Consider the following 12,938-nt stretch of genomic DNA (forward strand, 5'->3'; position numbering starts at 1 on the left):
TTTCTCAACTTTACCAACTTTAAGATTGAAAGATTAAACTTTAAGGTGTTACGGTTGACTGGGGAATTGAAATCTGTGCATTTTAGTTGTCAAGGATGAGAAGCACTCTGCTTCAGACACACATATATTACAGAATAAAGAATGGGCCTGCTTTCCTATGATGGCTTCAATGACTGCTCAGAAAAATATGGGTAGTTTTCCTGTATTAAAACAGTGTAATGCAAACATCATTTTCTAAAAAGAAATTATTGTAACATCCTAACTTTTTAAATCGCCTTCAATAAGTGTATTGAGAAAATACTGCCATTCACTATAAGGTGAAAATGTCTCCAGACAAAGCTGAGTCATTTTGCAGCTATTATGCATTCAAGATGTTTGGATATAACATACTACTCAGCAGCAACTCATTTTTATGCCACACAGTCAATAAAAAATAACCTAGAAAGAAACAGGCATGACATAAAGAGAAATCTATTTCATAGAGTTGTCTGACGGCATAATCTAATCTTGAGTCAACATTGCTCTTACAATACAAGTTAACTAAATATGTAAACTTTTAGAGAATATATATATACAACACTAATGCTGCCCATGAGTTCAATATATTTTGTTTATTATATACTAAGTTCCACAAAGTTCAAGCTGTAAAATGATTATCGTCTATATTTTCAACCACAGTAAGCTTCGAAACAATATATCACAATCTTATACATAAAGATGTGAAATATCAGTTTAAAAAGCAGAAAGCTAGGACAAGGGAGGAAAATGGAAGTCTGAGATATCTTTTTATTTTTAGATATTCCCTCTCCCCTTGTATTGTACTGTCTATTTTCATGGTTTACTTTAAGAAAAATGATTTTAAAATATTGTAGTTCACCTCTGACATGACCCAACTTTCATCAGAAGGCCAATCATTTGCCAATCTGAGTCTACCAACTGAGATAAAACCTGCTCATATAAAACTGCCTTGCATAAACATGGGCTGTGCAAAATTTTCCAAGCTCAAGTAGGTAGGTAACTAAGTGTATTGCTATTTTTTTTTTGTATGGGAAAGTTTGAGTTCAATGTAACATTGTTGTCTTTATATTCACTATGTATGTTGTGCTTTATCAAGCAGACTACCGAATACAAAATTGGACACTGTATATGTATATTAAAAAACAAGCCTCAACCAAAGCCAGAAAAGTATTTCTCCATTACTTTGTTCCTGAGTTATGTTGAAATGAAGGTATTTTTATTGCTTCATTTCTGGTGTGTTCTGAGGCTGTCTGTGAAGGCAAGAGTTTGCAGAAAAGTATGTTTAACTGTTGCTTCCACTGCATGGTTCAGAATTTTTTTAAAACATAATCCCCTTGATCAAATACTTTTTTCTGGATGGGGGACAAGACATATTCAACATAGAACAGCAACCCAAGTTTTGTGACTCTAAAATGAAAAACAAGAAAGCAAGGGGCTTGTTTCAAGGTGTTTTTTTTTTTTAAATTCCGTAGGACAGAGCACACCAAATATTTCATGTACTGTTCCACTAGAACAGAGGACACTTAAAATGTTACAAGAGAACATTTCAAATGTGGCAGTAAAATTTCACAGTTAATTTGTGCATACTCCAATATTTTTCAGTTTAGCTTATTTCCTAATTTATATAGTTGCTCATCTCACATACGAGACTCATGTAAAGCTAAAACAATAAAACATCAAACAAAGTATATAAAAATAAAAATAAAGTATATAATAAATAAAACACATAAAGCAAAAAAGGCCACCAATGATAAATCAATCAACAGCAAATGCATTTAATTCAGCGGGTCAACCCCTCATAACCTTCATGTGGCTGTGGTTAATTTAATACTGGGAGGGATGGTGTCCCTGAGAAGAAGCACTACTATGGAAAAGGCAAGCTTCCTAGGTCAGGGGTAGGCAACCCAAAACACTCAAAGAGCCACTTGGACCCGTTTCCCACCGAAAACAAAACACTGGGAGCCGCAAAACCCTTTTGATATCTAAAATGAAGATAACACTGCATATATCCTTTTTACCACTATCTTTTTTACTTACACACACACACACACACACACATATCATAAAGATAAAAAAGGATATATGCAGTGTTATCTTCATTTTAGATGTCAAAAGGGTCTCTCTCTGTCTCTCCCCCCTCTCCCTCTCCCTCTCTTTCTGTCCTTGATCTGCCAGTCCTCTTCCACCCCCCCCTCTCTCTCTCCTCTTTCTATCTTTCTCTCTCCCTCTTTCCTCTTCCTCTCTCTCTTTTTCCTCTCCCTCTTTCTATTTTTCTCTTTCCTTTCTCTCTCTCTCTCTCTCTCCCTCTTTCTCTCTCTTTCTCTCTCTCTCTCTGCCTCTCTCCGATCTTCTGCTCACCTGGCAAGCTGGCTTCAAGCTGTTCTCCAACAAGCTCAGGGGTAGGCAACATCGGCTCTTTTATGACTCAAAGACTTCAACTCCCAGAATTCCTGAACCAGCATAGTTGGGCCAGCTAGCTCTCTCCTGTCCTTCCTGCTTCCTGCAGAGACGCAGCCAAAGGAGAAGCCCCACTCAGTAAGCTTTTCAGCTCCTCGGAGAACACCGTTGAGTCCACTCTCTTTTTTACTTACACAGAGAGAGAGAGAGAGAGAGAGAGAGAGAGAGAAGGGAAGCTCAAGTGCCTCTCTCTGTCTCTGTCTCTCTCTGCGAATGGCAGAGGAGGCTGGGAGCCGCAGGGGAAGGCTCAAAGAGCCACATGCGGCTCCGGAGCCGCAGGTTGCCGACCTGTGTCCTAGGTCCTTTGAGGTGGCACTTTTTAATCAACAGGACCTGGTGCATGCCCCTTCTGTCAAATCTGATGGGACACAGATAATTGAGGAGGGATGGTCCCTTAAATCAGGGGTCCCCAACCCTTAGTCCGTGGACCATTACTAGGCCGTGGCATGCCAGCAACCGGGCCGCACAAACAAGGAAAGCCGTAGGATGCAGGCAGCACAGAAACCACACCCCCTCCGGTCCGCGGAAAAACCTCTCTCCACGTAACCGGTCCCTGGCGCCTAAAAGGTTGGGGATCTCTGCCTTAAATAAAGCAGCTCCATGCTGCAGAGGGTTTTATAATGACAAGCCCCGTGAACTGCACCTGGAAGAAACTGGGTGCCACTGCAGCTTGTGAAATAAAGGCATAATATCATTGTATAAAGGCACACCCATAATTGCTTGTGCCACTGCATTCCGGATCAACTGCAGCTTCTAGATGTTCTTCAAGGGCAATTCCATGTAGACCATAATGCCCTACTCCACTTGGGAGATAACCAAAGCAAAGAGTGCTACTGATATATAACACAGAGTTTTACAAAAGCCTTCCTGGTCATAGTTGCCACTTGTTCTTTGAACAGAAGCTGCAAGTCCAGAAGGATTCCCCAAATGTGCACTGATTCTATTCAGGAGAATGTAACCCCATCCAGAATTAATGATGGGAAATGGGATCTAAGAGGGGGAAAATCCAGACGCACATAGTCTTACTCAAGTTTTGTTGAAGCCTTGAATGTAAATAACTTATTAGGGGGAAAAATGATTGTATTCACATACAGAATCAAACCCTTCTTTTCCAAAATCTGGATTTTGGGACCACAATATGCATAGATGTAATACCCTTAGCTCCTTCTCTCTCCTTCATTCCCAGATTTTAATAAGAAAACAACAATTACTGCTTTCTCTTGTGCTGGAATCTGCTCCTAAATATGCCAGGATTCAACAATCAGATTTAAACTATTTTTGAAGTTGGCTTATATAAACTGACTTGATAGGAACTAATCAAAGATATACTGAGAAATTATGATTAACTGTGAATTCCTATTTGACTTCCCACTTGCACAAAAGGAAAAATGAAGTGGGGAGAAAAAAGAGACTATACAGTTACATACTCTTAACAAATAATCTGCTTTATTTAAGCAATTGTATTAGTCAGAAGCGTGATTGATTAGCAGCCACAGTAATAAATGAAATACATATATACATATATATTTTAGAAAGTAAATTCAGTTGATGAACATGCCCCATACTACCCATCAAGCAGTAAGCTAATTCATAGCTGATCTATAGAAGAGGATGCAAAATTCACAGTTCCGAAAAGTTAATAGCTGTAATAATCACAGGATTATATGAGCATTTTAAACAGAATTACTTATGCTGCGATATTATTTATTTAATTCCAATTAGGCATCACCCAACTCACAACTAATATCATAAAATCCAATACAAACCAAAAACAAGATGACATCTGCATACAACATACATACAAAAAGAGTAGACATGTTCAACAAGGGGCACCACCCTCTCACATGCTTACCCAAGAATGCAATAAGAATTTTATTATTCTAAATACAGAGCTCATATTACACATAGAAAGTCATTCACATTAATGAACATGGATTCTCTCACTATCTTTATGTAAGAATCACTCATCTGTGTAAATATCTGTTTATCAATTTGTACCCCAAATGTGGTATGCATCAAAGGAGGGAGCTATTCAAGTTGGACCATCCAGTTCACATAATCTCGATGAACATTCTTCCCTTCTCAAGTACTCATTATATTGCAACATCCCACCCTACCATGTCAATTGGCATTCATTTCCTTGACCGACCAAAGCATATATTATTTGTTATTTCTGCTGTCATTTTTCCCAGGGAGAGGAAAGTTCACGGCAAAGAAGCCAATCTAGATACCCACTTAAATATTTTGACATGTCTGTGTGTGCGCATGTGTGGATGTGTACATGGAAATAAGGCTAAGTGACTCAACTATACATGAAAACATGGAAACTGGGGTGCAGAAAAATGGCAGCAGGTACTCTGGACTGATGACTCTAAATTTGAAATATCTGGCTATAGGAGGCAGCAGTGTCTTCGCTGAAGGGCTGGAGAGCGGTGCAATAATGAGTGTCTGCAGGCAACAGTGAAACATGGTGGAGTGGAGTTTCCTTGCAAGCTTGGGGCTGCGTTTCTGTAAATGGAGTTGGAGATTTGGTCAGGATCAAAGTTGTCTTCAACGCTGAGAAATCCAGGCAGATACTTATCCATCATGCCATACCATCAGGGAGACGTGTGATTGGCCTCAAATTTATTCTGCAGCAGGACAATGGCCCCAAACATATAGCCAATGTCATTGAAAACTATCTTCAGTGTAAAGAAGAACAGGAAGTCCTGAAGTGATGGTTTGGCCCCTCAAGAGCCCTGATCTCAACACTGTCGAGTCTGTTTGGAATTACACGAAGAGACAGAAGGATTTGAGGCAGCCTACATCCACAGAAGATATGTGGTTAATTCTCCAAGATGTTTGGAACAACCGTGAAGAAATCTTGAATGGCACACCAGCATTTTGTTTAAGTAAGGCAACTCTCATTTTCTCAATACCCCAATATACATTTTCTCAATATTTGTCATGTAACAATGCTACTTCATTACTTTATCAGACTTTTTCTCATGAAAGTTAAAGTTGCGCCCTTTTTGGTATTTATGCTAAATATGGTTATAATCTGTAATTAATAACATGACACCAGACAATTTTAATACAAAAAGTGTATTAGTATACATTTGTACGTTAGTTGTACAACTACAACTCAGTATATTTTAATCAGGCTAAAGAAGATAGGCTTTGAGCCACAAAATATGGTTTTTCATGAACACTGTGAATTTAAAATATATCTAAAACTTTCTTTACTCCATCTTCTTTACTATAGTTTGAGCACCACAGGCTTCATAACATCAGTTGTCAACTTCAGGGTCCTTTCCAGATTTTTAATTAACATATCTCCTTTGTAATTCTACAAATTAACTCATTTTCAGAGGTCAAAAACAATTGTTAGCTAGGTTAACTCACTGAAATGGTGTGATCATTCTAAATTTCCATTTCCAGAAGTAGCAAGCACACAGTGATGACCTATTTCACAGACAAAATACACCTTAATCTCTTCTAAACCATGAGTACAGTAGAACCCAAAGAAGTATAGCAAGTTACCTAAGAACCATAATGGACCTTTCCATTATTTGCTACTTTAAGATAAGCTGCAATCAATAAAACACTGTCATCACCAACTTCACTTCAAGCTTCAATCATTCACACCAAAGTCAAAAGATTCTTCAGTCATACATCAAAATGCATATGAAAGGCAAGATGGTTCATTTGACTTAATCTGATCAAATTTCATGTACTAAATCTTAAGGCTGGTACAAATTTAGCAATATAATTCTTATAATTTATTTTATAAATTTATACACCACTCATCTCTGAGTGACTCTGGATGGTTTACAAATGAAAGCTATAAAACTATATAAAAAGATAGCATTAGAAACAGAATTAAAAACACAATTAAAAGTGATTTAAAAAAAAAAAAAGGTGGCAGGAACATTCTCAAGCCACCAACCACCCCCAGGATTGCCTACCACTTGTAGATCCCCATGCCAGTATAATAAAGAATTGCACATAATTTGTATAATAAAGCAAGATTTGTAAGGTCCTTCATACTTCATCCAAGATTTTTTTCCTGCTCTGATCTTTAACCTGGCTGGTGTTTCATGTGCGTTATTTATTTCTGTTTTTATGATTTTATACTATTCTTTTAATATATTTAGAATCCCAGAATCATGAACTTGAATGGGTGGCCATAAATTGAAATAATAAAGTATCCATTTTAGATAGCTTCAATATCCTGGCTATAATTAATTACATGCCAAAAAAAAAATTCAGATTAGAAAACAGCAAAAAAAAAAAAAAAAGGCCTAAGATATAATTCTTTAGAGAAAGCTAGACACTTAATTCAGTACACTTATACCAAATACAGACTGATTCTTCATACTTGTGGGGCTTTCCATTTAATCATAATCATGATGTAAGTTGCATGTTGCCGGCCTGCTTCAGGACTGCAAAATGTTGAAAACAGACATTGTTTAAAACAGGACGCCAGTTTTAATATGACATTCGTGCTATTTCCAAGAGATATCTTGCTTTTGTTAAATCTGTTTCCCAATTTCAAATTTTAATTGAAAACTTGGGCATAACACTATGAAATGACATCAAGTTGGTTTTAAATGCACTTTTTGATTCACAAACGTGTGCCCGCCTATAAATCAAATCAAAGTCTGATCGGTGCAATTAGTGAAAATGAAATACGGGCTATTTCAATTCGGAAAGGTGACAGCACCCGTCTTCTTTTTCCCGCCGCTAAATTTAACCTTAAACAGCAAAGTTTGCGTCCATATAAGGAAGAAGGACACCCTCGTCTCCTGGCACTTAGAATCCTTCTGCCGTCAGTTTCAGAAAGGACCGGTTTGAAATGCTGTCGCTATCGTGAGCAAGCGGACTCTGGCTCCAGCCCACAAGGCATGGTAGAAGGCCGGCAAAGGGGCCGGGGCACTGGCGAGCTTCCCCAGATGAGGACGGAGCCGCCACGTGCCAGAAGACAATGCTGGAGGGAGCGGGAAAGGGCCTGACATTTAGGCTCGATCGCGGGAGAGGCCTTCTTCCCTTCCGCCCAACCCGCACTTCGCCACACGGCCTGGCTTCCCTCGCCCGTCCGCGCTCTTGCCGCCGCCGCCGCCTCCTTTCCTCTTCCTGCCCACGTTTCACTCTGGGAAAGGCGACTCCGTGAGGCCCGCGCCTGGGCCTCTCTCCTCGCCTCCAGGTGCATGTGCACGTGCGTATATAGCAAGGCGACCGGCGACAACCTGGCCCGAGTTTCGGTCTGGAGCCCGGCTCCTTCTTCTCTGGACCGGAGGTGACCTCCCAGGTGCCACTGAGGGATCTCTCGCCTGCTCGGAGCTCATTCCCCTTCGCGGACCGACTTCTCCTACCAGCTCCCCGTCCCCGTCCCCAACTCTAGACCAGGGAGACATTCGGGGTCCGCACGCCCGATTTCTCACCCCCGCCTGCGCCTGGACCCAATTCGTGGCCACGAACGGTGCCCCCGACTGGCATCTCACCCCCCCCCGCTCCCGCCGGCCTTGTCGCCGGGACTGCTTCTCCTGTACGCCGCGCTCCCAGGCCGCGCCGCCGCCTTCTCACCTCGTTCAGCTGCCTCTCGGCAGTCTCCCGCACCGTGGAGTCCATGGTGCCCCGCAGGGCCTCGATGATGGTGTTGGGGTCCATGACCGTGCGCTCGAGGCCGAGGCGGACGAGATCTGGGGCAGTAGCACCGTTCGATGCGCACATGGACCCGCCGCTCTACAGCGGCAGCCGGCGGCGCGAAAGGAGGAGAGAAGCGCCAAGGCCCCGGATAGAGCTCCTCGCCGCCTCTGCGAGGCCGACGCCTTCCGCTCGGCGCTTGCCGCCTTTGACAGGCATCACGGGAATTGTAGTCCTTCTGGAGGAGGGCGGGAGAGGACGAAAGCGGCCTCAAATGCCATCTTTTTTCTTTTAGAGCCCTCTGCTCTGCAAGATAGGACGGAGGTGGGCTCGGGAGAGAGAGGGAGAGAAGGTTCCGTCGCCACCGATTACAAATTGGCTACAGTATTCAGACGGGAAAAAATTAAGGAAATCGGAACACCATCCACCTGTCTGGACCAATGGTATTCTCACTGATCGCATATGAAGTACAATTTCCTTTTACTTTTTTCTCACAAGGTTGTGGGGCGAAATGTCTAGGAGGGAAGAGTCGAGAGACGAACATGTCAACCACCCACCCACCCCGCCATTGTTTCCTATTATGTAAGTTTAAATGAAGTAGAGGAAATGAAGTCTGACTTTAAGTGGAATGTCTACCAATAGAATAAAAGCGCAAAGAAAAATGCTGATAAGAACTGTCTCCTCATATGAAATGCAATAATTGATCTGTTCATTTTTGAACTCGCGGTTGGCTGAATGACAATAGTCCTTAATAATTCCATTTCACCTTAAAGAGAAAAATCCACTTGGAAGTTTCTTCTTAGGTTGCTTCTCTCTTTGATTAGTTTCCATCCATTGCTTCTTGTCCTGTCTTCAGGTGCTTTAGAGAATAGCTTGACTACCTCTTCTTTTTGGCAACCCCTGAGATATTGGTACACTGCTATTGTTATGTTACCCCTGGTCCTTTTCATTAAACTAGACATACCCAATTCCAGCTATCATTCTTTATATGTTTTAGCTCCAGTCCTCTGATCATCTTTGTTGCTCTTCTCTACACTCTTTCTAAAGTCTCGACATCTTTTTTACATCGTGGTGACCAAAACTGGATGCAGTATTCCAAGTGTGGCCTTACCAAGGCATTGTAAATTGATATTAATACTTCACGTGATCTTAATTCTATCCCTCTGTTAATGCAGCCTAGCACTGTGTTGGCTTTTTTGGCAGCCTGCCGCACACTGCTGGCTCATATTTAAGGGATTGTTCACTAGGACTCTGAGACCCCTCTCACAGTTAGTATTATTGAGCAAGATAGCACCTATGCTGTACCTGTGCGTTTGGTTTTTCTTGCCTAAATGTAAAATCTTACTTTTTTCACCATTGAATTTCATTTTGTTCGATAGCGTCCACTGTTCAAATCTGTTAAGATCCTTCTGTAGATCTATAGAAGAAAAATGTCAGTTCCTTGTCTTTCTCTGCACTCCTCTATATCATATATAAGATATAAATGTAATGTGGATATATTTAGTTATTGTACTGTAATATTTAATATATCCTTTTGTTCTTACCACAATTGTTACTGTTAAAAACGTAACACCATATAACTTTTGACATAATGATACCTCATGCGTTACCAATTTATGCAGTTTCATTTCTTTGTTTATCACAGTTTTGTACACCCAATGAAGCCTATAAATGTAGAACTTCAGCTTCATAATTCCCAGGATTTTGGAACTGCTTTTTGGAAGATTATAGGAGCTGAATTCCCAACAAAACTGGGGACTTCAAATTGATAATGATTAAGATTAGAGTCAGCTTGCCATAAATAAATTGTATAATATGTTGTATAAAATATCCAAAAATTATATAGCTGTTAGGATTTAAATGTTACTTTAAATAATTATATATAGATTCTGTTGTTATGCAGAATGTATACCAATTTTTAATATCTCTTAATTCTAAGTGCACTCTTAATATAAATTCTAAATGTCTCTTATTCTAACATGCACTTGGTTTAACTAAAAAGTATGCAAAACAACATTTTCATTTGCTGTTCTTCCTTTATATTAGAAATATTTTAGACATTTTAAATATTCAAATAGTTACATAATGTATTAAAGAAACTGACTGATAGCTTGGGCTTTAGTTCCTCTATTTCTATACTATTATTTTGATCATCTAAACCTCATTTACATCATTAGAAAATGTTATAGTTAGAAGTAAACTATCAGCTGAAAAAAATTAGCTTCCAGCACTTGATATTATTTTACATGTTTCTCCTGCCTTTCCTATGGGAAGCTTTCATGGATTTCTCTTCATTGTAACCCCAAATCAAAACTCTATGGGGTTTGCCATTGCTCTATGTATAGACAGCTGAAAGAAAGATTTAAATTAGACAAAAAGCATTACAGGCTTGACTTTGTTAAAAATTAATTGGAAATCCTCCCTTTGTGGTAGTGATGAACATATTATTGCTAAAGTTTATAAAACATTATTGAACTTGAATTTGGAAAGCGAATATGTAAAACATTGTATGAGTCAGTGGACAAGGAACTTTGGATATAATGTAAAGCTTGAACAATGGGAGAATATGTGGATAAAAGGTTTAAAATTTACACTAAATTACAATTTTAAAAAAAGTTTTTATAAGATATATATCGTTGGTATTTAACACTAGATAAGTTATCAAGAATGTATAAAGGTGCTTCAAATGAATGTTGGAAATGCAAATATAAAGGTACTTTTTATCATTTGTGGTGGACATGCAACAAAGCAAAGGAATATTGGAGTAGGATTCATATTCTAATATAGAAGAATCTTAAAATGAATATAAGGATAAAACCAGAAACTTTTGTTTTGGGTTTAATGGAAAAAGACTTGGAAAAAAATTGGAACTTTGATGTTATATATGTTGATGGCTGCAAGATTACTTTATGCACAAAAATGGAAGGACACTTCGATCCCCACAATGGACGAATGGCTGCAAAAGTTGATGGAGTGATCAGAGATGCTTTGATAAAAGAAAAAAACATAACTACTTTTGTTTCTACTTGGAAACTGCTTCTGGACTTTGAGGTGGAAAAAATGAAACTTTGATTTTGGGGTTTACTGATTAGATATAGAAATGGCTAGTTTATACTATTATATAAAAGTAAAAAGTTGAGGTTTGATGTTATCTTATTTTACTGCAAAGGGAGTTGGAAGTCAACATCTTTTCTTTCTTTTTCCCTTCTTTTCTACACTCTTCCTTCCCTCTTCCCTCCTGTTTTTCCTATTATTTATTTATGCATTTTATACTATAAACTAATAAGAAGATAACACACCAGGCTCGATAAAGTTGGCTGAGTTCAAACTTGGTCTAGCCCAAACCTTAGCTGTTATAATGTACTACACTACATTATGTTGGATTCTTCTTCATCAATAGATACCACTCTTTTTCTCATGCATGTATGCAAAATTCATCAGTGTAGTATGTATATAAGAAAGTATTGGTTCCTGCTTTTCTTCAACTTATGAAGTCTGTTAGTCACTAAGTGCTTATTTACATATTCCCAATGGTATTCTCCTTTTCTACTAACATCAAGGAAAGAGGGCAAGAAAAAATAAAGAAATGAAGGTTTATTATCTACTTTTTTCTGTGCATCAATATTCATGCTGACATAACAATTTTAAAAACCTAAGACACCTTATTTGGTAATAATTGCTAATACTGATTATGTGAGAGCCAGTAGGAGAGTCTCCCAATTTTTTCCTTTTTTCAAATAATCTTTATTTTATATTTTTTGTGTGCAACAGATTGCTGAAAAATCAGACAATTCAAAGGATAGTTTTGACTTACCGTATTTTCCGGCGTATAAGATGACCCCCAACTTTTCCAGTTAAAATATAGAGTTTTTGAGCGAGAGAGAGGGGGGGGGGAGAGAAAACTTGATGAGTAATATGCCAAACCACATGTGTAAAGGAATAAAATAGAATACCAGTATTTTCCGGCGTATAAGACGACTGGGCGTATAAGATGACCCCCGACTTTTGAGAAGATTTTCAGGGTTTAGAAAGTCGTCTTATACGCCGGAAAATACGGTATTTTGTTTGAGAAAGACTCTTAACTCTGCTTTGAATTCGTAATGTTGCAGTTAACTTGCAGATCTATCCAAGTCCTAACCAATTGGCACTTCTCGTATTCCAAGCAACTACGGTAGAAGACAAAACAGATTCATGTATGTCCAACAGAAGGTTCCTGTAAACACCTTACAGAAATTAAACTATGGTAGACCTGGTCAATTCCAGAATTAGAATCTCTCTGGGAACAGTATCTTGAGTTCTGTAATCAAAGTAAGTTAAAATATAAATGCACAAAATACAATAAAGATCGATGTGCTAAAGAATTGCTTAAAGTGAATAAAAGTAAGTGCATTGCCAAAATTGGAAGCGACGGTGGAGGAAGTACATGGACTAAGCCTATAACTCCTTTAGCAACATCACGTATACTTACTGTCCTCATAAAAAATAAACTCTCCTTTTAGGACTCAACACCTGGTGACTTCACAGATACATTCATGCAGGTTTCTTGTTGACAATGTAAACATAGTTTGACAGTGACTCATGGCATATTTTGCAGTTCCCAGGCAAGGTTGGAAGTCTCTTATCCAAGTCCTAACCAAGCCTTAGTTAATTGAGTTTCTGAGCCCAGAAAGCCACAAATCTTAAACAATAAGCTTTCTCACTTGAATCAGAAGTGAAGGTTAGTAGCAACTGTTTGATCAATAACTAAATCTAACTTTATTCCTGGAAGTTTTCATTATTATGGGGAGTCTTGCACTGAGCGGGAACAAGTTTCTTAGCTCTTTGTTTCTCTGATGAAT

General features: G+C 38.9%; 1 protein-coding gene across 1 annotated transcript in view; it reads right to left on the reverse strand.

Annotated features, from left to right (window-relative positions):
• The window catches only part of IPO7 (importin 7), a 42,240-nt gene extending 34,011 nt beyond the window's left edge, over positions 1-8,229 (reverse strand). The window contains exon 1 of the mRNA XM_015823766.1: positions 8,041-8,229. Within this exon, the coding sequence (XP_015679252.1) occupies positions 8,041-8,187 (147 nt within the window). The 5' untranslated portion in view covers positions 8,188-8,229. The remainder of the gene's footprint in view (positions 1-8,040) is intronic.
• Between the last annotated feature and the right edge of the window lie 4,709 nt (positions 8,230-12,938).

Source organism: Protobothrops mucrosquamatus, unplaced genomic scaffold, assembly GCF_001527695.2.
Source record: "Protobothrops mucrosquamatus isolate PMUCROS unplaced genomic scaffold, P.Mucros_1.0 scaffold1977, whole genome shotgun sequence".
NCBI lineage: Eukaryota > Metazoa > Chordata > Lepidosauria > Squamata > Viperidae > Protobothrops > Protobothrops mucrosquamatus.